This window comes from Maylandia zebra, linkage group LG11 (assembly GCF_041146795.1).
Source record: "Maylandia zebra isolate NMK-2024a linkage group LG11, Mzebra_GT3a, whole genome shotgun sequence".
NCBI lineage: Eukaryota > Metazoa > Chordata > Actinopteri > Cichliformes > Cichlidae > Maylandia > Maylandia zebra.
Genome location: NC_135177.1, coordinates 13,080,320 through 13,107,897, shown reverse-complemented (window position 1 = coordinate 13,107,897; position 27,578 = coordinate 13,080,320). Strand labels below are relative to the sequence as shown.

Below are 27,578 nucleotides of genomic sequence, written 5' to 3'. Positions count from 1 at the left end.
AGCCTTGACATTCATAAATAGCATGGTACTTTTCATGTTTTTGTGTTTAGGCAAGGAAAAAAATAAACACAAAAATGCATATTTACTCCATGTGATGGAAACATATTTACAGAAAGGAATGTGGGGAAAAACTGCAAAAAGAAAAGGTGGGAACAGAAGTGCTTACACATTGACATTATAGTGTCTAGTGTCAGACAGACAGTTCCTGATGTCACGTTGCTCTGCACTCACAGGAAGAGATCACAGTGTTACCAAAGATCTTGGCCGGCAAGATTGAAGCAACTGGAGCCAGACAGTCGTTTGATTCTGGTGCTTCATTTCTGTGAGCTGAAACGTCATGCACTGTGACTTGATTTCTCTCACATAAATATTTATGCGCAAAGTCTGACCAATGTCCAAAATGTACTAAATTATTGTTCATAGTGAAAGGATAAGGTTTGAAGACACATGCAGCCTGGGAATCAGGCATGGGTTGATTGCTGAGAAATAAATTACTCAATGTCTGCCCTCTCCTGTAGTTTGTGTTTTGACCTTATCTACCTATGATCTTCTTTTTTCTCTTCTTCTTACCCTCACCACCTGCCAGTCACAAATGCCCACCCTTTACTGCCTCTGGTTGTGTCAGACTCAGGGGAGGATGAAGAACAACCCCCTGTTAAAAGGGGGTTGTTCCTCCCCGCCATCATCATGAGTTTACTCACAGGGGATTTTGTGATTGTTGGGTTTTTCTCTCTAATATTGTGGAGTCTTTAATTTGCAACATATAGTGCCACAAGGCAACTGTTGTTATAAGTCATTGCTTATACATATTTCCACCCATTCGCTTCCGCTCATCCTTTTCAGGGTTGCGGGGGGCGCTGAAGCCTATCCCAGCTGTCATAGGGCGAGAGGCAGGGTACACCTTGGACAGGTTGCCAGTCTGTCGCAGGGCCAACACACAGGGACAGACAACCATTGGCATTCACATTCACTCGCACATTCACACCTATGGGCAATTTTGATTAACCAATTAACCTATCCCCCACAAGCTGCATGTCTTTGGACTGTGGGAGGAAACCGGAGTACCCGGGGAAAACCCACGCAAACACGGGGAGAACATGCAAACTCCACACAGAAAGACCCCGGCCTGATGATTGAATTGAACTCAGGACCTTCTTGCTGTGCGGCAACAGTGCTAACCACCGTGCTTATACATATTTATCATATTAAATAGGTCAAATAAAAGGGTTTGTTTATGGGACTAGTCAATTTATTATTTTTTCTATTCTACTGTATAATAACACGCCTCTCATATTGTATTATGTTGGTCTGTTGCTTTCACAACACGATTTAAGCTGTCAACAATTTTGAGAAACGTCGCTAACAAACAGAGCATGACAAAAGCACATATAGCATATCCTAGATATATTACAGGTATATTACAAAGACACTCTTGACATGTCATGTGAAAAGAGAAGCAAAATCCTTATGTTTATTACACAAAATGAACAGCAAAGGCATCACTTTCATGATTTACCACTTTGACTCAAAAATACTGTACTACTCAGCTGAGTAATGTCCTGATATGTGACCATTCAGAATTAGGAAAAGTAGAGAGGCTGTTCTACGTCTTTCATATGCATTGTTAGCCATGTTATGCAATTAAGCAGGAGCTCAAGAATTAGTTTTGACAGAAACTCTAGAAAACATCAGAAGTGGATGGACAAAAGAAATGTAATTACAAACAATGCATTTAATTTAAAAAAAAAAAAAAAAGAGGAAATGTTGAATAAATCAGCCTTTGGTACCAAGTTATAAAAAAAACCTCACATTTAACCTGTTGATATCAAGTAAATGTTCTTTTTGCTTAGTAAAGAAAAATTAAAACCACAAGCAATGTGTTTTAGTCACAGGCAAGGTACAATCCAGGCATGTACTGAAGATAGTGATCAAGAAGGCAGAAAACTGACACTTTTGTTTGGGAGAAAGTAATGCTAAAAGAAAATCCACCATCTTTATCTCTGAAGTCAACATGATGCTACATGTTGTATATGTAATATCACACTTTGTGCTAAAAAAAAGCACATAAACACGATGCACACAAAATACAAAATAAAGTACATTGTAAACACATTCTTTTGGATTTTACTTAGTTTAACCACTTTATCATGAATCAACATCACTTTCAATGTGTAAATACAGTTTATATATCAGAGTGAGAAGTGAAGTGTCTGTTGTTGATGGATTAGCAAGGCTACACTAGTCAAAGCTAGAATCCAAACCTGAGCAGAGATTATCCTTTCAGATGGTTAATATAAATAAATGACACGCCGGCTGTGTTATTCCTTGGAAGGTGATGTATTCAACGTCGGATGTAAGGTATGATTCCTAGCAGATTAATCAAAGCGTACTGCTGAATTACTGAAGCTGCTTCAGACACTTTCTTACCTTTCTTGGTCAATTAGGCTCCACTGGATACCATACATTCTAAGAGTTCGCTGATGAACTCACAACTAAAGCACTTCTTAGTCTGGAGTAGCTAAGAGGCAGTCCGGATTTTTATATACAACAGTAAAAAGCAAAGGTTCAAAATTCAGAGGTTATTATTCAAGGCTTCTGGTTGGTTCGGTCACACAGTGAAGATCAAATGATGATAGTCTCAATGTGAAAGGCATGTGAGTATGTAAAAGAAGAGGAGAGCTTCTGAAGGGGAATGGATGGAGGCACAACAGGAGTGGTAGAGGGAGAGGACGAGGTGGAGGAGGACGAAGTGGGGGAGCGGCTGGCCCATCGCGAGGGGAGACGACGGTTGGCTGGGCGGGCAGGTCTTGAAAAGCTCTTGTGGGTGGAGGAAGGCTCTTCATTTTCCTGAGAGGAAAAAAATGAATTAACATTTAGGATCATCACACCGTCCTGTCTTCAATCAAATTCACACACTTAGATACTTTACATTCTGTCATGTGTTCCATTAGTTGTCTTCTTGACCCTAGGGAAAACAACAGGCACATTTCAAACAGGAACACTAAAATAAAGCATTTTTATGTGGAAAAAGTCACACATGGTGGTCGAGGGGAAAGTGAAACTGAATATCTTACATATGCTGCAGTTGAACCGATTTAAAAGCACTTCAGAATGATCTTGGGTAGTGCTCCTCAGTTGTGCCTCCAATTACGTTCTTTTCACGAGGTCAAATAAAACTGGCTGATAATTACTTGCACAATTTCTTAAACATTTGCATGACTTGAAAGAAGCATAATCACTTCAGCTCACTCCACTCTGCAATCTGCCAAGGGCATTTAGTCAGCTGGTTTCTTGCAGATACTTCTGTAATTTCAACACAAAGGCCAGAAAAACACTTCCACTATAGAACCATTGAAAGATGAAAGACAAGCCAGTGAGGGTGAGCAGACCTCCCTTTTTTAAACTTTATATACCACACTGCCAGTTCCTTTTGTTAAGAGCCTTTAAGCAATGGAATGGCCCAGATGCCCAGATTATAATGGAGGCTTTGGCCTGCCTCTGTCTCTTAGCACATACCAGAAATAAACAACATTCCCACTGGAGCTGTCCTCAGTCAAGGGTAATTGCCTAGTGTTTCATAATGGAACAGAACAAAATGTACAACTTCCTGGTCCATCCAACTGGCCCCAAAAATATAGTGTTACTTAAATAGATTTTGTTCAAACTTAAATACATAGTTGCAGACTTTCTTCAAGTGAACTCTCTTTATATTAACATCTTCATTGTGAAGATCTGCTGAATGAAAAAAGCATTTCCATTAATACAAGTGTGCATAATTCTGTCAAGCTCCACCCACCTGCACTACAAGCTGTATCTCTTTCACACCACTGGCACTGTGGCTGCTTAGCTGTGCATGACTGGGGTGCATGACTGGGGCACTCTGTGTGTGTCTCAAAGTAAGAGGTAAAGGCAGAGGGTTCACATTCAGCATGTCCAGTTCTGTGGCGTTCTTCTCATGTGCAGCACTGAAGAATGGGTTAGAGTTAGAATGCATCTCGTTCTGTTGGTTCAGTTGTGCCCGAGCTGCACTTTCATAATTTTTTAGAATTCTTTCAACTGCTCCATAGTTGGACCTGGATCCCTCAGGCCTCGGGTATGCAGCAAGAGTGAGGGGTTTCCACGGATGGTCATTCATTATTCGAAGCCCAGGCCTGGAGGAGTCAGACTGGCAGGAAGACCCTGAAACATGTCTTGGCTGTGCCGTCTGTCTTTGTTTGTTCTCAGCAGACAGCTGCTGGAGTGAAACAGCAGCTCTGACTGACTGAGCCTTTGCTCCATGGGGATTCTCTTTCTTAGAGCTGGAATCATCCACAGGCTGAGCTGGCTGAGTACTTGCAGGCAAGACCGGTTCAGAAAAAAGACCCTCTGTTGCTCCTCTGTGTTGTGTTTTCTTCGAAGGACTGCTTGCTGTTCGAACTTTGTGCTTGACCTCACAATGGTGTGCAGGATTATGAGAGGGTACTGATGCTTCCCTAAGAACAGCCTGTGGTGGAACAGTTGAAAATACAGAAAGAGGTTCTTGCTTTATAATAGCCTCCTCTGGTTTAGTGGTGCATCTTACTGATCTTGGTTGGACCTCAGGGTTCTGTATTGCAGACTCTGAGACAGTTGCTTCAGGATGCACACCCATGATGCTAGAGGTTGCATCAGTAAAATGTGGCTCAAACTTAGTCTCTTTGGAAGGTAAAACATCAGATTCTGTATGGACCGGTTGGAAACCCACTGAGCTGGTATTCGTTGCATTAAGACTGTCTTCTCCATCGACCCCACGGCCCATCTCTGCCTGAAATAAAGTTCGGTTGAACTCAGCTGTTTTTTGTTCCAGCATTATGTTTCTTCTGGATCCCTGAAGGTTGGGGCTGACAGGTGAGGACAGGAGCAACTCTACAGGTAATTCTCTGACAGTTGGAGGTGTTTGTGCCTCAGCACCTTTTAAATTTCCAACACCTGGACAGTAATCTGAACACAGATCTTTCCTGGCAGTCCGTATGTTGGATTCAGAGAAGCTTTTCTGCACAGATCCATATGTGGACAACTTACTGTTAGTGAACTTGCTTGTATCACAGGACCAGCGGTTATGGCAACAGGCCATATTACAGTTAGAGTTAGCAGGCACCGAGCACGATGCTACCACACCATCTACAAAAACTTTTCCTTCATTTTCTTGTAGCATAGCCCCAAACTTCCTGACAATGGATGGGCTGCTACACTTTCTGTCCACTAAAGCGCAGGGACTATGGCACTTCTTCACAGTTGATATTGGAGATTCTGGGATGTGCAGTTCTGTGTCTGGATGGGTGGGAGTGCTCAGATTCCAGGAGGAGGTCCGAGGAGGGATGGGTGGGGCTGCTGTATCCATTTCAGAGTGCACTCCATGGCTTGTCTGTGTGTTTGTGTAGCCATCTGGATCGGTGTTATTTGTTGTCCAGGATTCACTCAGCCCTTTTTTTACTTGCCAGGTGTTACCTGGAGACAAAGTGATCCAATTTTCCCTCTCCAAGGCCAGGAGATCATCGTAGATCTGGCTGAGGTCACAAGGAGCTTCATCCACATCTAGGCACGTTTCGTTATGGCCAAAGAGTATGTCACTTTCCTGAGATGGGCACAGAGATTCAGATCGATTCCTGAAAGCAAACAAAGTGTAAACTGAGTCCAGTATCTTTCTACAAAATCAATCTAGACAATTTACATCTGAAGTTTGAAGAGAAATGTCATGTATTTACACTTTGAAATAAAACACACATGGCATTGACACTATGTACATGGTGAGCTTCAGCAGACACAGATTATCCTACTCCTATGCTGGTGCCAGAGAGTTAACATAAAAACAGGGATCTACCTCTTATCTCCGTTCTTCTTTCTGATCTCATCCTGGTAACTACAAAGCTCCTCACTTACACGGGCAATCTCTTTGAGAGCCTGAAACAGACAAACGTTGCAGAAAGAAAGACAATGAGACAAGATGAATATTGTGTAATGCCAGAGTATTTTATCACTAAAACCTAGAGCTGGTGGTATGTCACATAAAGAGGATTATCTGCAAAAGGTCACCAAGTGATGACTAAAATACAAGTACAGGGCAGAGTAAGGGTATACTGTTTAACACCACCAGTGATAAATATAATGTAATATATCTAGTGTTAGAGTTAATAGCAAATTAAAAAATAGATAAAACCCTCACAGCATTAAGAGCAATCGTATTTGTCTTCTTGTCACTGCCGTCGCTCAGGCCTCTTTCCTCATTGCCTTTACAAACATTTTCCTTTTTAACTCCACATTCTGGGGCTCCGTGATAATCAGCATCAAGCTCTGCTGTATCCACATCTTCCTTATTATCACTGACTGAGCTTTGCTGCCAAGTCCCTGCAGATTTCAATACATCCACAAGCTTAGGTTGTGAATACTGGCTCCGAGCGAACTCATTACCAACAATAAAATCACACAGACTGTCTTTCTGGAAGCAGGTGGAGTGGTGACTGTTTTTGTTACCGCAACCACCATCAACACTGATGCTTCTGTTGTGATAAAGTCCAGGTAAAGATGGATGTCTGTTTGGTTCTGACTGACTGCTGCTGCTGAGTGGCTCCGAGTGGGAGTTATCGCTGAGAAGACTCGACCCTGTGCTGGTGGAGCGGATGCTGAGTCTATGCACAGCATCACTGTGAACATCCGGTCTGCCACTGTCCAGTCCAGGGCCTGCTCGCTTGGTTCTCACCTCACAGTACAGCTAGAGATGGGAAGAGGAAATAGAGGTCAGAATTTACACAGCTATGTTGACAGACTTTCAGGTTTCTAATAGTGAAGGAAATGCAATATTGTTATTAATCTAGGCAAATATATCATTTGGAATGAAAATATTTTTGAAAAATAATATCTGTAATAACATTTTTTTTTATCCAGTGATATTATTAATTTAGTGACAAGAATGCATCTTTTAACAGACTAGTGTGCTACAGCATACTCCAACCTCAACCTTTGGATGAGATTAAATATAACAGATAAAACAGTTCATGAAAGGCTCAAGCAGTGCGAAGCCTATAAATGGCACCATATGATTATACAGTAAAATTCTGGATCCACTGCTTATGCATAATGATAACTTCACGTTAAATGATGAGAAGTCAGGCAAGATAGCTAATGAACATTTTTAGACCACGGCAGACTAAAGAAAATAACATTCAAAGACTTCTCTTAAATAACAGTGGATAACCTTTGGCCTCCTACCATGGAAATCTTAAAATAGTAAGCAATTCATGCCGACTAGGCTCCCTTCCCATCATGCAATGTCTAGATGGGACTACTGCGCTTTAGCCTTCTTTATTCCTCTGTTGTTTTCCTCTCTAATTTTCTGGTCTCAAGGGGGCAAATTAGAGCCACATGTTCTTTTCATAGCAAATTGTTCCAGTGCTTTTGCTCTGTCCAACTACTTGGGTATAAAACACTAATCTGCTTTTCTGGGCATGTCAGATTTCAATCCACTTGTTTAATTTCTCAACTTTATGAAACTACATAAAAACAAAACAACATTTAAACAAAAATAAAAATGTGTATAGTGCAAAATAGCAGGATGGTAAACAGCTAGTAATGTCTAGTCTATTGTTTCAATTCAGCAGCCTGATTGATGTAGGGGCAAAAACTGTTTAACAGGAGCGTGACCCTTGAGCGAATGGTCCTGTACCTTTTTCCCTGACTGCATAAGTGAAAACAGACTGCACAAAAGATGAGTGGGATCATTTGCAATGCCCAGACTTCTGCAGATGCAGTGCTTGTTGTAGATGTCCAATAGTGTTAGAAGTAAGGCACCAATGACCTTTTCTGCTGTTCTCACATAAACAGGTATACTTCTAAACATTAAAGATCAAGGATTTCCTAAACTTGTGTTCAATTAGTCAATTTGCACTTTAGAAAAGTGTGAATAACTTCACACCAAGGTGGGACCAATTGCACCATATCAGCACATTCTATTATCCAAATATAAATAAGAAACCAGTAATTTTTCTGACTGCTGCAGACTTGTCTAACATAGATGTTTACATATGGAGGAGTTCATTACTGCAGCACACCAGGTCACTGACAGTCCTAATCACTGCCTCTCGCCTGTCTCAGAGTCCAGAGGACTAACAGAGCGCTCTAATTCTTCCAATGCCTTTCTTTCCTCAAACTCCGTTGTAATGATCGGGGAGGATGTTTTCACACAGTTGATGGTGAACAGGATGTGAAGGAGGGAAGTGTTACACACTGTAGCAGCTATATGAAGCCATACATCATATAATTTCCTGTTATGGATGGACAATTAAAAGTGGCTAAGTTAACTACTACTCAACAACTACTATACAACGTTTGTAATTTTTGCATACTTGGTGGGATGTTTCACTTTTTCTGTGATAAGCTTTTGTTGTTGTTGTGTTTACTGTTATATAAACGTGCTGCAAAACAAAATTTCCCTGACTGTGACTGTAAAGACAACTTTCACCTTTAACCACAAATCTAATGAAATGTAGACATACCTTCACACTAAGAGCATCTTACCTCTTCTATTTTCTTCTGCATATCCTTCAGCTGGCTCTCCCACTCCCTTCTCTCCACGTCAAACCTTTCCAGCAGCTCAGCTTTCTCTCTCAACCAGTCCCTCTCGCTGTGCTCTACGCGGCTGCGCAGGTCCATAGCCGTAGAATATGTATCTGCCAGGATCCTCTGCTGCTCTTCCCTCTCCCTGCAGGTCGTCAATGTCTCACCGTGCTGTTCTCGAGTGCACCGTGAAGCTGAAGAGCAAGGTCCTGCTGCTGACTGGACCCCTCCACGTACCAATCCAGCAGCCTCTCTACCCTCCAACTGAAAGAACCAGACAGGGAGTGCACAGTTTGCAGAGGAGGAGAAAAAAAGTTAGAAGGGAGATAGAAAGAAAAAGAGTGGGAGAGACATTGTAGAAAACAGTCGTGATAAAGGATAAATTGCAATTGGAGAACCAGAGGATGAAAGCCAGATGACAAGACATGAAGGCAGGAGTAGGAGAAAATGTTAAATGTGGAATTAAGAGAATGAAGGAGGGGCAGGAAGAGAAGGTGGAGGAAGTGGGGGAATAATACACCATGGGGATAAGTGTGAGTGGGTTCACAAGTAGGAAGAGAGAGAGAAAGACAAAAAAACTGAATACTGAAAATATCCTGTAAGAACCCACACACAGGTTCATATGTTCAGGGTTCAACTTTCTTTTCTATGGTACTTAACAAGCACAGGATACAGTGCAGGATATGGCATTTTCACACACAGGAAAATATGTCTGCAGATGTGACCTCAGTCAAATGACAGTCTGGTAATCCAGTTATTTGTGTTAAGATGGTTTTTTAACACAAATAAGAATACAACCATGATTCCTTTCAATGCAAATAGCATTGAAAACATTACTAATATGCCAATCTTATTGGATTCAATTTGAATTTTCTGTTTTAATTAAATAAAGGTCCTTTTTAAATAAGATAGGATGGGCATTTCCCCTGGGATTTTCCCTGTTGAACAGCCAAACATGGACACTGAAAGTATGTTATCGAATTACTGAGTATGAAAAGAAATCTCACAAAACTATGAACTGTAAGAGAAAAGGATAGAAAGAGAAAACTGACTTAGCCTGAAAATAACAAACACTAGAGCACTGGTGGCCTCAGTTTAATATAGCAGTTTTGGGGAAAACCCATCTGATGTAGAGAATGTGTTTTTTTACAGAACTAAGGACAGGGGGGTGTTTCAGTACACAGATCTGTGCATTCCGTGGCAAATGTGCATTTTTGTTGCTAGTAAAAAAAAAAAATTTAAAAAAAAGGCTTTGGTGCTGGAAAGAGCCCAGGACAACGCCTGTGCATACAGTATATTAGTGTGCCTGGGTGTGTGTGCATGTGCGTGTGTGAGTTTGTATGTAGTGTTTGTTCGAAAGAGGGAGATAATGCATAAGCTTGCACAAATGCGTTATTTCAGTGTCCATCCGCAGACACAAACCAAAAACCTCGGTCATGGTGTTATTTTTGCCTGTGGCCTGGGATCAACAAATTATGGAGTAGGAAAACAAGTCAACACAATCTGCCTGTAGCTCTTTTCAAAATTCTCCACAATTAGAGATGGATGATGATGGGTGCTGTCCACACTCTATTTAAACATCTACATGTAAACAAGTTGTGAAAATAAAGAAATAACATGCTTGGAGTCACAATAAAGAGCCAAGCAAAGTTTTCAATGATTGACAAAGGAAGTCAAACTGTCTTATAAAGGAAATACTGCAGGAACATGTAAACAGAGACGCAGATTACCAGCATTTCTTCCAGCACAAGGAAACATACTCATTCACATCCTTAAATTCAGTTTTGATACACAACCTCCAACTACTCTTGGCCACCCTGATAGTCACTGTATGGCACACAGGGTATATAAAGGTAACTGTGTCACCAGGGTGACCCACTATAAATAGCGAACACACAGCTTGTACAATGTTACATTCCAAGGGGAGGCGGGGAGCTGGGGTAAAGGGAGAAGGGAGCGTTGGCTGCTAAAGCAGAATGAGATGTCTCCTAGCTGCCAGCAGCATTCATAAATCAGTGGCATGCAGGGAAATATGCCTGGAAATATCGGGGCTAAGACCTCTGCCTGGGACCCTGGATGCTTCTTTGGTATCTGGAAACAACATATAGCAGTTACAAAATACAAAAGCCCACCAAAGAAAATGATGTGCCTTTAATATATGAATATATGAGCACAAACATACAACTGCTGATAAAATACTGCAGCCTTTTATTTGACTCACTTTGGCTTGAAGCCCATAATCTCTGGTACAGCAATTAATCTACAAAACATATCAGTGAAGCCAAACTTTAAAAAAACGACTCATATGGCTAAATCTCGCAGCTTCTTTATGATTCACCACCTACAAAACGACCAAAAGAGAATAAATTAAAGTCTGATACTGCTTTCAAAAGGTCTCCTTAAACTGCACTAATAAATAAACAGCATCTAGCTGTTCAGCTAGCAGGATACTGTACTAAAGAGCTCAGTTGATACCACTTTAACTTTATGACTCAGTCGAATGCATTTAACGGCAGTTTTTAAAACATACATGCACAGAGTGACATGTATAAATATTCTTCATTTCATTACTATTATAGATTGTCATCAACGTGATCAAAGGTCACATTCAAAGCAAAGCGCCCTAGCGATTTCTGGCCATCATAGTACACCATGTGTTTGCTTTGTCTCACTAAAAAAACTGATACTTCTGCTTCTGGCACAGTGAAACCAACATGTTGAAAATGACAGAGGAGTTTGTCACCCATGCTGAAATTGTTCACATATCACTTCAAAGTGAAATGAAGCTGCACCCAGTTCGTGCGGCTGACTTCCACTCATTGATTTGCATTCATTCTTGTCAACCTTTATGAGGTGTTTCACAGACAACGAACATTTGTTTAGTTCAGTAGTTCACACAGAATTGAAAAGAGTGAAACAAACAATAGACCCCCACCCCAATTTGATATGCAAGGTAATTACAAGTCTGCAAGTCAGTTAGTAGAGTTCTCTGCTGTAAATAGTTTGGATTTGGATCTTTAAGAGCGGCCTTATTTTTACTCTTGGTAAACAGTTTATGCTTTTGTGCCCAAAAACATAAACTGTGGCAGGATGTGGCATCAAGACAAACAACTACAATGGAGTAAATCTTACTCAGCATGTCACATTTCACTTTTGTCTGTTTGTGCAATCCATACAGAAAACTGTGAGTGTGCATGAGAGGCAACATTCTAAATACTCTCATTTGACACAAACACAAAACACTATGGCACAAACTACTATGAGGCCTTTGCAAACATATACCAAGGACAGACACTGACAGACACCTGTGCCAAAAAAAAAAGCTCTCAGGTGGCAGGTAACAGTCTCTAATACAGTACATTTACAGCATCTTGGTGAAAACATCAGTGTGTGTTTCTCTGGTATCATGGTATGCTCTGCAGAAACTGAATTGTCTTTCTCACACTGGTTCACTGAGCTTTACGGACACAAAGCAGAACAGTAAATGTCCGTTTTTATTTGGCTATTTTTCAACCACACTGTGAAAAGGCCCTGGGGGACAAAGAGAAGAGCTGAGAAGTCACAGTCTGCTCTCTACTCACATACAGAAAAGCTACATTATGATAGTTAAACCAATGTGTGTGATCTGACAAATCCCTGGAACTTAGTTTAATTCTAGTGTTATTACTTCTCAGCAGTATCATTGCAGCAACCCCTTAATTTCTATCACCATGTTATAGAATTTAGGAGATTCATGACTTCACTCAGAAGGAGATCAATCAGTTTAAAGTCTGTGATAGGAATGATATGGGGCTCATCTAGCAGATAAAGCTGCTGCCATCACAACATCACAGAGAAACTACAGCTCCAACGAGCAAAGAGACATGCAAAGCAGTCAGCGTGCAGTTAAGTCTTAATATTAACAGAGTATCCTTTCTTTTGATCTACAAAGGAAGAACAAGTCTCATAAGATTTAGGCATTAAAGCAGCCAAATAAATCCATTTTCTGATATAACCAGAAAAAAATGCTAAATCCCTAAAGCCACACTGCTTTGAAGAATAGCTGTGAATGGTCATTCAAGTGATCCATACAGTGCCCAACACAGCATGGCACTGGTATGCAAACTTAACTTCAAGTAGTTTCTGTCCTTTTTCACCACGTTTAACAATAGCTATCCATTGCCAAAACAGGCTAATGTTTCATTTTCCCAGAGCCAGCAGTTGAAAGCCAAGTTTGGTGTTGGTTTCTGGCTCGGTGGGAAAACTAAGTTTGTCTCCTCCATGCAAATCTTTTGTCGGAGCTGAGGCTTGAGTTGGACAGAAGCCACTGTGACTTATCAACCTGCCATATTGGCAGCAAGTCCAATTTACACCACAATGAATGCCAGCCATGCGCAAACACAAGAAAATATGCAATTATTAAAATAAGATGTGTCTGTGTGTGTACATATATATTAAAAATAAAGTCACCATCATCCCTCACTTACCTGTGCAATCCTGCATTTAAGTTCAGCTTTCTCCAGCTCCCATGCACATCTGTCTCTGGTATACTGCAACTGAAGCTCTGTTCTCTTCTCTTCTTCTCTCTTCACCTCCACCTGCACTTCTTCTAAAACCGTCTTCAGGTCCAACAGAATCCTCCTGTTCTCCCCTCCCTGCAGGAAACCAATTTTTTTCCTTTACAATCACAGAAGAACTCAGAAGAGGACGGATGTTTGATAATAGACAGCTGGTTACACAAACAAAAGATTAAACGTTCAATTTCACTCCAAAGAATAATCTAAGAACATAAAAACATTAAATACACCAATTTATAGTTGTGTGCTACTGACAAAATATTTATATTTTAGTATAGCTGACAGACGAGTGGTAATGTTCTCAATTACTTGTATGTCAGCCACTTCTCTCAACAATGACTCCTTCTGGCGCATCCATTCTTCTTTGTCATGTATGTGTCGCTTTTTTAGATCCTCAAATTTCTTTTTTAGCCGTGTATGCTGGGCTTCCCGCTGCTGCTGCTGGGGTTCTGGACCTGGCCACATTTGCCCCCTGTGAATCTCAAGCTGGGACTTCGCTTCACCCTCTGCACCTGCGGGGGAAGCACCGAGCTGCGTGTCGTAGATCTGACTGAAGACCGTGGGTGGGGAAGAGATCCTCCTCAACGGGTTGCGATTTTTTCCCTTGCCTCTGTCTGTCTTCTCCATCCTGGAGCACGGGACAAACTCCCATCCCTGAGAAGGGACGTATCCCCCGCCAGCACCGCCCCCACTGTGCAGCCCCGCGCCGTTCACAAAAGCGCTCCACATTTCTTAAGTGCATTAAAAGAACACATTAAAACAATAACCTGACTGGATCGATTGTTAGAGTACTATCACAAAGCAAATCTTTAAGTAGATCCATCGATTCTCCGTATGGGATACGTAGGAAACATTTTTCAAATAGTTCGGCATGCTTTCTCGTAAACTCCAGCTGCTTTTCAAGTGGTGACCAGTGGCAGAAAAAGTTATCCAAAGCCGATCAAATCCCACGTCGGCCAAACAGCAGCGCTCGGGTGAGCAGTCACAGCAGCGCTCACGCAGGACGCTCGAGTCCCTTCCATATCTTCACTGGGGTGAAGTTAAGCCCTCATTCTGCAGCAAATCCCTACGGTATTTTCTCTCGCTCTCTCTTTTAAATAAATTGCAGGTTTTCTGCTGTGTCCTAAACCTGCGCTGTTTTTAATTTCACATGTTTAAAAAAATAAAAATAAAAAAATACATCCCGGGACGCTCAGCTCCGTGCCGCGTCTCTGCCCCACACACAGAGACGTTGTAGGCGACAATCCAGAGCAAGCAATGACAAGACACCCAGTAACCACTCTGAGGCGAATGGGAGAAGCTCCCAAAAATATATCGTGGAGTGCACTGATGTAAGAGCTGCGGAGTATTTTTACCCCCTGTAACCATGAGTTTATACCCTTAAAGCCAAATAGCTGAACGGCGCCTGCAGGGGTATTAAGGAGTAAAAGAGATGCTCTAATCTACACCGGGCTCCTCTAATTACGTCGCAAGAGGTGCCACCTTGTGTTGTACCCATGGCAACAAATCACCTCACTGTTAGCTAAAAACAGCTAATCTTTACTCTTTAGAAACGGCGCACATTTTTTCTTTCTTTCTTTTTTTTGAAACTTTTTTTTGTTAGCGTAATACTAACACACGGTATCTCAAACTCCTGCAAAAGAAACTTACCTCCCCAGTAAACAAAGCCTGCCATCTCTTCTCTCTTAGCCATTTCTCATCCGCTGTCTTAGCATGAGAGGGGGTGACTATCACGAGGAAAGCGACGAAGGGTGTGTTTGTATTCATCCTCAGAGCCACCACTGTGACTCTAGCCTTGTCTGTAACTTCAGGCCTGTAAAACGTGGGCTAACTCGTGCTGCTTTTATTATTAACGTTGTAATTAGCAGGCGAAATAACAGTAGCGGCTTACATTTACATGCACTACATAGCGTTTGTGTTAGTATGCTATGTTCACGCGCAAAAATACGAAGCACGTGCAGCTTAACCAAACACTGCGCTCTTACCTGTTTTTCCTCTGATAATCCCGAGTGTTGCAGTGAATGTCCTCATCCCCCAAACATACACATTTCATTTCAGCCAGCAAAATTGGCTGAAGTAACTGGAATGCGGCGGTTCAGTTAAAAAAGATCGGAGAGCGAGAGGCTACCGCTGAATTTATGCTTTCATTAACTGGAATAAAATCCCCCTTTTCTCTCTCTCCCTTTCCCTCAACGTCTCTCCTCCTCTCTCCCTCCACAGCTGGCCCTAATATGTGACGTAAAACATCCCACCGGTGGGATGAAAGCAGTAGACCGGTTCCGCCCCCGTCCTGGTGGTCAGGTCCGCTGGATAAACAGATTCACCAACGGTATGCTTTTGCAGACTCACCCAGAGGCATTTTGTAAGATTCTCAGTGCAACACTAATGCAGGTAAAATGACAGTGCTCCTGTTATGCTTCCCGTGACTGTGTGGATGATCTGTTGTACATTAGGCTGACATTTGGTGGTGACTCAGCACAGCTGCCTAAGAAGAAGAACTTGCAGGAGATGTAGTCCTACAGTATGAGTGTCAGTGTTATTGTGGGAGGGTGCTTGAGTGTGTGTAGGCCTATGTGCATTTTCACAGACTTGACAGAGTATTCATAAAAGATGTGTGTTTATTCCTGTAGTCACATAAATAAGGCACAAACTTTTCCCCTCACAGGTATTTTCAGACAGCTTTTCTTTCTGATTCAAAGAATCATCTTAAACCTAGATTGACCTGTGAAGGGAATTCTATCACAGGTTTTCACAGTAGGAAAAATTGAATGACATACTCACCTAAAACTCCACTGTCGCTTCTAGGTGTGTGGTCTCCAGGGAATGTTGAAAGCAGCTGAACAGATGAGTGGGTCATACTTGGAAAATGAAAAAAACTGTACCTTGTGTGACCTTATGTAATGTGTTCAACATAACAAAAAGTGAAATAAATGAATATGTTTTAAAAAAAGAAGCAATAAAAAATAAACATAATGTGATACAGAAAGTGTGCTCTACAGTACAAAGAACAGGGTGAAAAGAAATACCAGTTTAAAAATGGTGGCATAAGACAGTGAGGAAAACAGAACAAGAATGAGGATCAGCAAAATGATGGGCTGAAACATCTGGAGCGATGGCAGTTGAAGGAAAAATGGGAGTGAAGAGAAGAATGATGAGCATTAGAAGAAGAAAAGTGTGGGGGGGAAATGTGACAGTCACTCTTGTTTTTATCAGCTTACAGAAAGTGGCTCCTCTGCCTGTTTGTCGTCCTGCTTGGGGACATCCAGGCGGTCTATGAAGCTCTGCAGCTCTTTCCTGAAGGCTTTCATCTGTGCGTTGATACGATACAGCAGCTCGTGCTCTCTGATCCTGAGGAAGAACAAGTTTGGACTTTCAAAATCAGGTAAATTTGGAGGAGACTACGACAGTGTAGTGATCACACAAAACTGTGATAGTTTTTTCATGTAACAATTACCTGCCACCTTCCTCATCCTCATCCAACCTAGCAAACAGCTCCCCATTGGTGACATATACTCGGGCCTCAGAAATGATAGTGCTGGTGTCAGTGATGAGCCTGTCAATGGTCCGACCCAGCCTCTCCGCCTCGATGCGGATGTCTATCATCTGCTGCCGGTCCTTCAGGCTTCTGGATAAAAAACGACTATCTACAGGTGAGTAAAGAGAGCGCGTCGGGGTGAGGCAGCGGATGTTTCTCACCTCGTCTGAGTCACTCTCTCCTCCAATTGGGCCCTCGCGTTTGCGATGTGGCGGGAGGAGGCGAGGGGAGGAAGCCGAGGCTGAAGGTGTGTCATCGTCCCGCCCTCCGTCACTCTCTGCATCGCTGTCGCGAGGGCTGCCACGGATGCCCAGGTGAGAGGCCAGGTCGTAGCGCTGCATGTTGGAGAGCAACACGCGGTTCTCGTACTGGAGCTGCATAACTTTGCCACTCAGTTCGTTGATCTGCAGACGCGCTGCTTTCAGTTCCTCCTGGAGAGCCTCCACTTTAGCAGGGTCAGCTCCTCCTGGGGTTGAAATAATGCAACAATGGAAAATGGAGCATTAGTTCAAATTAGGGTTGAATGTGCAGCTCCTGGAGGGGTTTTTTTTCACATTTTTTTTCACCTGGTTCACATTTAATAAGCTTAAAAAGAAGAGATGCCTCTTTACTTGCAGTGCAGTTGCTTGACTCCTGCTACAACATCAATGACAGGCATTTAGAATATTAAAAAACATACAAACCTCCTCCGTGTCTTGATCCAGGTTCGTGGGACCCAGCCTTGTATTTAAGTTTATTGAGCTCACTTGTCACCTGAAGAGGAAACTCAGTGTTATCCTGATGTGTGTTTAGCATCAATCAGAGTCATTTACCCAAAAGAAAAACAAGGAAACACTTGCCATCTTATGTTGCTAAAATTAAAAATGTCAAGTACTAGATCTAGTTTGTTGCAATTTTCCTGAAAATTGGTGCTAGAAAGCTGTCAGCATTTTTATTTTTTTAATATTTACATTTTTCGCAGTTACTGCAAAAAAATGTTTGTTTGTTTTTGATGTTGCAGAAATGTTTCAATTTTTTTGTAGATTTTTTTTTTACAAGATATATATACACAGTGGGGCAAAAAAGTATTTAGTCAGCCACCGATTGTGCAAGTTCCCCCACTTAAAATGATGACAGAGGTCAGTAATTTGCACCAGAGGTACACTGCAACTGTGAGAGACAGAATGTGAAAAAAAAATCCATGAATCCACATGGTAGGATTTGTAAAGAATTTATTCGTAAATCAGGGTGGAAAATAAGTATTTGGTCACCTCAAACAAGGAAAATCTCTGGCTCTCACAGACCTGTAACGTCTTCTGTAAGAAGCTTTTCTGTCCCCCACTCGTTACCTGTATGAATGGCACCTGTTTGAACTCATCATCTGTATAAAAGACACCTGTCCACAGCCTCAAACAGTCAGACTCCAAACTCCACCATGGCCAAGACCAAAGAGCTTTCGAAGGACACCAGGAAAAGTATTGTAGACCTGCACCAGACTGGGAAGAGTGAATCTACAATAGGCAAGCAGCTTGGTGTGAAAAAATCAACTGTGGGAGCAATCATCAGAAAATGGAAGACATACAAGACCACTGATAATCTCCCTCGATCTGGGGCTCCACGCAAGATCTCATCCCGTGGGGTCAAAATGATCATGAGAACGGTGAGCAAAGATCCCAGAACCACACGGGGGGACCTGGTGAATGACCTGCAGAGAGCTGGGACCAAAGTAACAAAGGTCACCATCAGTAACACACTACAACGGCAGGGAATCAAATCCCGCAGTGCCAGACGTGTTCCGCTGCTGAAGCCAGTGCATGTCCAGGCCCGTCTGAAGTTTGCCAGAGAGCACATGGATGATACAGCAGAGGATTGGGAGAATGTCATGTGGTCAGATGAAACCAAAGTAGAACTTTTTGGTATAAACTCAACTCGTCGTGTTTGGAGGAAGAAGAATACTGAGTTGCATCCCAAGAACACCATACCTACTGTGAAGCATGGGGGTGGAAACATCATGCTATGGGGCTGTTTTTCTGCCAAGGGGACAGGACGACTGATCCGTGTTAAGGACAGAATGAATGGGGCCATGTATCGTGAGATTTTGAGCCAAAACCTCCTTCCATCAGTGAGAACTTTGAAGATGAAACGAGGCTGGGTCTTCCAACATGACAATGATCCAAAACACACCGCCCGGGCAACAAAGGAGTGGCTCCGTAAGAAGCATTTGAAAGTCCTGGAGTGGCCTAGCCAGTCTCCAGACCTCAACCCCATAGAAAATCTGTGGCGGGAGTTGAAAGTCCGTGTTGCTCGGCGACAGCCCCAAAACATCACTGCTCTCGAGAAGATCTGCATGGAGGAATGGGCCAAAATACCAGCTACTGTGTGTGCAAACCTGGTAAAGACCTATAGTAAACGTTTGACCTCTGTTATTGCCAACAAAGGTTATGTTACAAAGTATTGAGTTGTATTTTTGTTATTGACCAAATACTTATTTTCCACCCTGATTTACGAATAAATTCTTTACAAATCCTACCATGTGGATTCATGGATTTTTTTTTCACATTCTGTCTCTCACAGTTGAAGTGTACCTCTGGTGCAAATTACTGACCTCTGTCATCATTTTAGGTGGTGGAACTTGCACAATCGGTGGCTGACTAAATACTTTTTTGCCCCACTGTATATATATATTTTTTACCTTTTTGTTCTCTTCTTCCACATCTGCTAGATTCCTGCGGAGAAGTTCGGCCTCGTCTTCCACCAGCTGAAGCTGCTGCCTGAGCTCTGAGAGAGCCTCACCCTGCTCTCTGCTCTGTTGACCTCCACTGCTAGAGCCATCCACTCCAGCTGCTGCCAGACTAGGGGGTAAAGAGCAGACGAGCAGTGTTAATGAGGACGTCGGGTGCTTTTACTCTTCCAGCTTCTGCATATTCAAACTTGAAATAATTTCAATAACTATCTTTGTCAGAATTTACATATTTAATGTTCCCCAGTCCCCAGTTTTTCTTTTCATAACAGCTATCATGTCATTCCACTAAGCTGCCGGTTGACTCATCAGGATTCTGATGAATGAGTGCCAAGTACCTGTCCTCCCTCATGTCATCCAGCTCAGCCTTCAGCCCTCTGTTCTCCACCTCGAGCTCCACAATCTTTCGCCCCAAGATGTTTGCTTCCTCCTCCACAAGGCGTAAACGGAGCTTCAGCTCAGATTCACGAGTGGTGGGAGGCCCTCCAGCCTCACCTTTAGGCAGAGGGCTGTCCACATCCCCATAAAAGGACCGATACTTCTGGAGCTCCTGCTCAAGTCGGTCCTTCTCTTTGTCGATCTTTGCCATCTTTTTCCTCATCAAGATGGCTTCCTCTTTGATGAAAGCTAGCTGGCATTTCAGATCTTCATTTTCTTCCTGTGAACAGATGGAACATTTATTTCATTCAGTAACTTACCAACTTTTGAGATAAATAAAGTACGTCTTAAGTATTTTGCCCATTCTTTAAGTTCTCTGTATTTTAGTCTCATAGACAAACCAGAGACAATACAGTAGCAATATAGCTTCTCTGGTGTTCTCATGACTTTGGTAGCCTGCTTAAAAATTTACACCCAAGATCCAGGTTTGATGTTACTCCATGTTACTTTTACTCACTATGAAATATGACTCTCCAGCCAGTCTATCACATTTATTTTTCATTTGGAGATTTACACAGGAAAAATAACCTCTTTATTAAACATATCAGCCAAAGGTTATACCTTTATAATCTTATAAATTGCTGACTCACCTCTGTTGGGGTCTGTGGAGTCTTTCTGTCTGCTTTCTGCCCGTCCTTACTGCCTTTTCTTTTGAGTGAGAGCTGTGGGGAAACAGTGGTTACATCACCATCAGCGGCAGCTTGGCGTTTTCTTACTGAGGGCAGTGATATCATCCAGATTTATGGAACACTGAACACTCACTAATGGAAAAAGAGGACTGCTTAAACTCGCCCTCCAGAATGTTTCTGGTAAGATATTCAAATTCAAAGCACGCTGCTGTCTGTGCAGTTGTTATTTTAGAGCCTTGAAGAAAAACACCCAAAAACAACTGGTTTGTGAATATAAATATTTCTTACACATCACATCATAAGAAAGACATTTTGTCCTAAATATGTAATTTTACTGCAGGGTAGTAGAGCTGCTGCACTGACAACGAACCTGGCTGTTATATTGCTATAAACCCAGAGTACCCAAAGCAGGTTTTTCTGTTTTTGTTTTGGGATTATTTTACTTACATTTTAGCTCATTTTAATCTGGAGCATTGGAAAACTGTGGAAAAACTCTGAAAGTATATTAAGAATTACTGCCTGATCTGCTCTTGAACCCTGTTCTTCAACCTCACCTTCACATTTTCTCCAGTGATATTCAAATGGCATCTTATAGTCTAACTTTTGGTTCAGGTAACAATTTGCATTGTGTAACTGTCACAGATAGTCAAACAAATGAAGACACACTGGCTTCAGCCTCTCACCTCTTTGGCCTTCTCCATTTCATTTTGCAGGGCCTGTTTGGTGACCTCCACCTCTATCAGCTGCTGCCTAAGCTTCTCATTCTCCTCCTCTGTCTTTGTCCTCTTCTCCTCCACATTTTCCAGCTCATGGTGCAAGCGCACAGACACATCCTTTGCCACCTGGGAGAGGAGTCAAGACAGAATAAAGAAAAAAAGCATATAGGAAATTAAAAAGAGGAGGGAGGTCCAGTCATTGTTTTGATCGTTAATTTAGATGATGATAATGAGGATGATGGGACATCCAAAGACTCACTTTCAGGTCTTGCTCCAGACTTCTAAGCAGCTCGCCATCCACTTGGCCACTTTCTGTGATCCTGAGCCTCTTTCTCTCAGCCTTCTTTAGTCTGTACTGGAGAATCCGACAGTTCTTGTTGGCTCTCTCCAGCTCTCTGCGCATGTCCTGCAGTTGGCATGCGTCTTCTTCATAGAAGGTATCCCGCATCTCATCCATCTCTGCCCGCATCTCCTCGATTTCATTCTAATAAAACGTGGAAATGAAATGCGTGATGAAATAATCGAATCCAGCATCTGTTCGGTAAATTTGACACTTCCATAAATATGTAGTTTTCAGCAGCACTACAGCAGCGGTGATCATGCAGTAAGCGTGCAAATACAACAAGTGCGACTGTTGAACACGCCAAAAGAAAAAAGAAGAAGAATAGAAAAACCATGGCCTATTATTTAAGAAAATTTAAACCCTGGCGTAGAATTGCATTACCTTCAAATCCTCGTTTTCATCCTCCAGTCTCTCCAGCTCTTCATGTAGTTTCTGGTCTGGCTGCGCAGCCACCTGCGAACTGTCGCGCTCGGGGGACAGCTCGGGCTCAGAGCCCGGCGGAGATGCTGATTTCGCCTGCATCTTTGTCCCTTTCTTTCCTAAACTCTTATTCAAGTGAAACTGTATTAGCTCGGACTGCAAGCATCCCTCCTTCCAGAAGCCGGGTCCGCAGCCCACTGTGCCTTTCGAGCTCTTTTTGTTGCTAGTTGCCTCCCCTCCCCTCGGATTTTTGCTCCTCAGTTTGGGGGATTTGGATGCGCAGGGTTGGTCGGAGACAACGCGGTTCTGATCAGCTCTGGAGGACAAGGAAGCGTCTTCTGCTGGTTGGACGGCTCCTCTGTCTGCCGCCGCCGCCGCGGGCCTGCTCTGCGTCGGATTTTCAGCACCAGCAGGCTGGACAGCAGCCGCGCCTCTGGTGGCAGGAGCGCTTCCGGCCTGCCGCTCCCTGCCCGTGGAGACTGGAGAATGACCTCGGCTACTTCTTCCTCCCCCTCCTCCTCCTCCACCCTGTTTTGATGTGATGGGCTTTGACGGGTTGCTGCCCTTCTGCGTAGTTTTAGAAGCAGCGTCTTTTAGCCCAGCCGGAGACGACGATCGCTGCTGCTGCTGCTTCCGGCTGCTATTGTCTGGCTGCCGCGGCGACTCGGCAGATGATGGGTTCATCATGGTGTCAGAGGATCAGCTCATCATCAACAACATCCATCCCCTTTACCAGTATCCTTGTACCTGGGGGACAATTGACTTTTTAGACATAAAAAATAGAGAGGATGTAGGCTGAAGAACGACGCTCTACAGGTCGATCAAATAATTTGCCTCTTGGAGTAAAGCCTGCGGGAAAAAATATATAAAATTTGGGGGGAACTGGCAGAGATTCACCGGGAGGCACCACGGATCACCGTGTATAGGCAAGGCTAATTAGGTTACACCATTGCCAGAGGAAAGCTGCCAGTAGTTGTGTTGTGAGCACCACTGATTAAGCAGTCAGTCATACAGACCCTGTTAGATGAGATGTGTTTGAGATCAGCTGCAGCTCGGCCGGGTAATAAGACAATCCACATTTATATCACACGCACCCAACGGGTGGGAAGTGGGCGAGAGAGAAAAAGAGAGAGATTGCGAGGTTAATGTAACCTATTGTCATTGGCTATTAAACCTTAGACAGCAGCCAGCCAATTAAGCAGCGCTACTTGCTCAGTTGACAAACAGCCGGTTCAGAGTGGCCCCTGATCTGATCCCCGAGCGCCCTGAAAGAAACAAAGGGCGATCCAGCCTCGTGATGGATCACTAAGAACCACTCTCACACTCATCCGGAGATAGCTGTTTCCTGTCAGCCATCATCTTACTCTTCGTTTCCAACATGCCCGCTGACTCATTACTTGAATGGAAGATGAGCGACAAAAGTGTCAGAGGCAATAAAAGAAAAACGCCCTTTTTAAGCTATTACACAGCTGGCATTGTTCATGCTTTTTTCTCTCTTTGTTGCTTCAGTTTTAAATGGACCAGGAATCGACTGGCTGCCTCACAGTCTCCTATTTAGCGCCGAAAAACCAAAGAATACTAAATCAGTCCAAACTGAGGGGAAAAAACTGCTCATACGGGCTCATGTATTGCCTGATGTGTCTTCTACAAACAAACAGCAGCAGCAAGTGTAAATCATCCCACCTTGGAGGCCTGCCTGAGAACATAATGTGGAATACAGTCAGACATTTGCCCTTCATACAGGTTATTGTTGCCCACATTCATCTAAAACACGCCTGAGTACTCAAAGAAAAAAGGTATCGCCACGTGGAAATTATGCACTTTCAAATCCATCTCTTACCTTTTCTGGGAATTTTTTTCTTCTTCTTCTTCTTTTTGTCGGATGCTAAAGGGTAGTGATGATGGGGATGCAGAAGAGATGCTGACTCGAGCGCCTCCCGACCACCGAGCAACCTGTTTCAATATTCATCACATTACATCATCGCAGGGAGGGGCCGAACTGCACGGAAACGAAGCTGGGCTCCTCTCATTGGAAGAAGGCAGGAGCCTCAGTCTGTCCTGCTTTCGATGCCTCGCTCTGAATTGTGATTGGACACAGGTTCTCGCAGCATTATATTAACCTGGTATTGAATCATTAATTTTTTTTAGACTGTCTGCACATGCAGGGCGTATGATTGTCTTCTATTTTAAAAGCATATAAGCATCATTTACCCATCATTTATATATATTTTTTGTTATGCAGCATGATGTATATTTGCATATACAGTAAGATACTGTACAGACACTTAAAAACAACATTCCATAAAATAAGCAAATATTCTAATTCAAATGTGTAACATTGTTTGCTTATTAGACTTTTGGTTATACATTATAAGTCACACTTCCCTCTGTGGCTTTTAAGCGAAATACATATGAGCTCTTAGCTCTGTGGTGTTTAAAACATTAATTACATTGGTAGTTCCCATATGACGTCTTCTTGGCAGCTGTTTTCTTTTTCCCAAACCGAAGTTGATGCACAAAATTCTTCCACTCCCAGGAGTCAGACTAGTTAGTGCTTGGAGAGAATAGAGGCAGCCTTCATGTACTGCTTTCGGGGGAGTAAATGAGAAATTGCACAGAGAAATCTGTGTGCTGTCCATTTCTCCCAGCAAATTTCTCTGGATGTTTGTTGTGAGAAAATGGAAATGGGTTGAAAGCAGGTTAGTGTGTTAGTCCCAGGGAAAATATATACTGAGGGTAATTTATTCTGTTTGGGAACAGGCTGAACTCAAGGCAACTTCAATTTGATTATGTTATTAGTGGCTCAGACCATGAAGGCCAGACTCATCTGACCAGTTATTTGAAGTTTTCCTTCTTGGCCACGCATCAGTAGATCTCTTATAGATGATAAGAGAAAGCACATATATATCTGAAGTGTTGCATGATGGTTCCAAGATACACAGCTAAAGTGGTGAATAGTTGTTTGCATCACCCCACAGTGAGTGAAATAACAAGTATGCAGGAAGAGCCAGGGATTGACTTGGATTGAAAAGTGGGGATTTGCTATGCTCTGAAGGTTTTATGGCATGGGTTTTCTAGGCTTCACAAACCACAGATCTTGGCCTCCTACGTCTGAACAATCCATTTGCCTCTGTCACTTCAGGCTTTTGCAACAGTATATCTGTTTAAAAAGACAGACAGAGAAGGTTCTGTGTTGTAATCACAGTTTAATCACCAGACAAAATGCTGTCTAGCAGGGCAAATCCACCACTTTGGGACAGGATAGGATGACAGATGTTTGGGGGCTTGCAGTCCCTTTTGCATTGTCACACAATCACACCCTTCCCCCACTTCTACCCTCTTTCTTTCCTCTGGTATATTCAATTATTTACTTGAATTAAAGTGACAGATGTCTGCGTCATCAAGGCACTTATGTGACAGTCAAGGTTTCTAACTGTGCCTTGTGAAACAAAGGAAGGTGATAACTGGCGTAAAAGTGTGTCCTGTCTCCTGGTTACATGCAGATTTGCAGTTTGGTAGCATATCTCTGTTTAAGTAGTTTATATTCAGCATACTGTGTATATATAACAATTATTTATTTTCATCCAAGTAAATAATTGCTAAGTGGCTTAACAACGAACAAAAAACATTCCTCTGAAAACGACCACAAACAAGAACTACACTGAATCCAAAGAAAAACTTTGAAAGACTTTCAGAAAGCCGGCAAAACTACTGCTCACGATCATCTTAAGAGATTACAAGAAAGTCTGGCTGTTTGGAAGCAAAATATAAAGAGAAATGGGCCTCTCAAGACTTTTGCACAGTACTGTACAGTACAAGCATTATACAATACAATATGATCTCTACAATAGTTACACATTACTTACTCATTGACTCACAGATTAACTCCCAAAGGAAGACTAAACTACACTGAAATGCAGCTGTGGATGGGAAAGAAATGCTTTGTGAGCTGAAAGTCTCAAAGTCCTGTCAGAAGAAATGCCAACTTACAAGTCTATATTCTTGGGTACCAAATCTCATTCCCATCACATTCACTGGTATGAGCACCAGCAGCGGAACTTACCAGGTGGTAAGAGGAGAGAGATGAGCATCCATCTAAAAATAACACCCTCATTGAACTCACACACTCAAGCCTCTCTTTAATTCTCACTTCCTCTATTAATACCAAAACCCTTTATCCCGAATCATCACAGTAACATCAGCATAGACAGAAAACCGGGCCAATGTCACTGTTCGATATTATCAGAAATTATCTGCAGCATGAAGTTGTCATTTCTAATCATCCTTTCCAAATATTATACTGTAGTATTGCTAAATTAGTCTACACACCATAGTAAAATGCTGATAGCATATGAAAGTATTGGCATGCACACAAGCTTTAAACTTGCTGGATTTTATTTTGCCTTAAATTGATTGTTGAATTGCTTTATTATTTATTAATAGCCATTCTTAAAATAGTCACATGTCACACGAAAATAATTTTTTTTAGACAAAAAGAAAACTCCTTTTTTTCCCTGAAAGGTAGGCTTATTGAAGTCAGTGTGTGTAATGAGTTTCCCCTGTGAGGAACAAAAATGCCTGCCTCCAGCCTCAGTTGTTGTGCTCCAGATATCAATTCAATTCAATTCAGTTCAATTTTATTTATATAGCGCCGAATCACAACAAAAGTCGCCTCAAGGCGCTTCATAGATACAGAGAAAAACCCAACAATCATATGACCCCCTATGAGCAAGCACTTTGGCGACAGTGGGAAGGAAAAACTCCCTTTTAACAGGAAGAAACCTCCGGCAGAACCAGGCTCAGGGAGGGGCGGCCATCTGCTGCGACCGGTTGGGGTGAGAGAAGGAAGACAGGATAAAGACATGCTGTGGAAGAGAGACAGAGGTTAATAACAGATATGATTCAATGCAGAGAGGTCTATTAACACATAGTGAGTGAGAAAGGTGACTGAGCTTGTGACAGCGAGGAAAATTGTTACTTTGCTGTGAAATCCACAGGGGAATTTAGTGAAGTAGGCACCTCTGTGTAAATCCAGTCACATGCTAAAGTTGCTGTAATGTATATCGGGCCGTTACCTGTGCAACGTTTCAGGATTGACATCCTGAAAAAATTGCACATGAATAAAATTACACTGATTAAAGTTAAAATAAAGACATAAAATCTTAACCGACATGAATAGTCTAGAAATCTGGCATATAAGACGTTTATGAATCCATTAAAAAGCCTCAGTATAATGCTCCTTATAATTTATTTATAATAAATATTCAGATAATAATGAATATTTCTGAATAAATAAAGAGTATTTATCTACTTGTAATTAAATTTCACTGCCTATTATTGAAAAGTTGAACTCAGAGATTTCTTAGTGCTTTATGCTATGGAGATGCATTTGTCCACCAGAACAGATTGTTAAGACAGAACTGAAAGTGTTATAACGAAATTCTGTCATCATCCAAGCAAAAGGCTGCTGATGAGGTTATGGTGTTATGTTACTGAGTTGTGAAATTATTGCGCTGGGTTGAGGAATAATACAAACGTAGTCCATGTGATAGGCCTACCCCTCTGCTAGTGGAGGCCTCCCACTCATAAACTCTGCAGGGGGATTGCATACTCATAGAAACACGTTTCTAAGCCTCTTACACAACAACATGCAC

The 27,578-nt window shown here is 42.3% G+C and overlaps 1 protein-coding gene and 1 long non-coding RNA gene across 5 annotated transcripts; one reads left to right on the top strand and one right to left on the bottom strand.

The window, feature by feature from the left end:
- Positions 1–1,445: 1,445 nt before the first annotated feature.
- On the bottom strand, positions 1,446–23,885 carry LOC101481606 (microtubule cross-linking factor 3). 4 transcript variants are annotated; one of them, XM_004568088.3, is made up of 12 exons: positions 23,765–23,885; positions 21,886–22,671; positions 21,421–21,645; positions 21,129–21,287; positions 20,407–20,478; positions 19,717–20,036; positions 19,331–19,490; positions 17,343–17,412; positions 16,579–17,125; positions 16,343–16,472; positions 15,906–16,228; positions 13,064–13,202 (listed from the first exon to the last, which is right to left on the bottom strand). In XM_004568088.3, exons 2-11 carry the CDS (start codon positions 22,609–22,611, stop codon positions 16,118–16,120), a joined length of 2,520 nt encoding a protein of 839 aa, XP_004568145.1. In that variant the 5' UTR covers positions 22,612–22,671; positions 23,765–23,885; the 3' UTR covers positions 13,064–13,202; positions 15,906–16,117. The 4 variants fall into 4 exon arrangements, with proteins under 4 accessions (XP_004568144.2, XP_004568142.2, XP_004568143.2 ...); XM_004568086.6 differs by lacking the exons at positions 15,906–16,228; positions 16,343–16,472; positions 16,579–17,125; ... (6 more) ...; positions 21,886–22,671; positions 23,765–23,885 and adding exons at positions 2,711–2,847; positions 2,930–2,965; positions 3,797–5,624; ... (2 more) ...; positions 8,530–8,832; positions 13,434–14,767 and having other exon boundaries at positions 13,035–13,202; XM_004568087.4 differs by lacking the exons at positions 15,906–16,228; positions 16,343–16,472; positions 16,579–17,125; ... (6 more) ...; positions 21,886–22,671; positions 23,765–23,885 and adding exons at positions 1,446–2,847; positions 3,797–5,624; positions 5,840–5,919; ... (1 more) ...; positions 8,530–8,832; positions 14,775–15,103 and having other exon boundaries at positions 13,035–13,202.
- Positions 14,735–19,495, top strand: LOC105941299 (uncharacterized). The gene is made up of 5 exons (XR_001167927.3): positions 14,735–14,875; positions 15,345–15,453; positions 16,338–16,506; positions 16,610–16,774; positions 19,361–19,495. It is a non-coding gene; the product is annotated as an uncharacterized LOC105941299 (long non-coding RNA).
- Positions 23,886–27,578: the final 3,693 nt, after the last annotated feature.

Excerpts from the sequence above, each read along its gene's own strand:
- LOC101481606 (XM_004568085.6), bottom strand. The coding sequence starts at position 13,853 with ATGTGGAGCGCTTTTGTGAACGGCGCGGGGCTGCACAGTGGGGGCGGT. Across the intron at positions 6,728-8,529 it reads TGCAGAAGAAAATAGAAGAG|CTGTACTGTGAGGTGAGAAC; the intron begins GTAAGATGCTCT and ends TCCCATCTCTAG. Across the intron at positions 2,848-3,796 it reads AGATACAGCTTGTAGTGCAG|GAAAATGAAGAGCCTTCCTC; the intron begins GTGGGTGGAGCT and ends TTTTCCTCTCAG.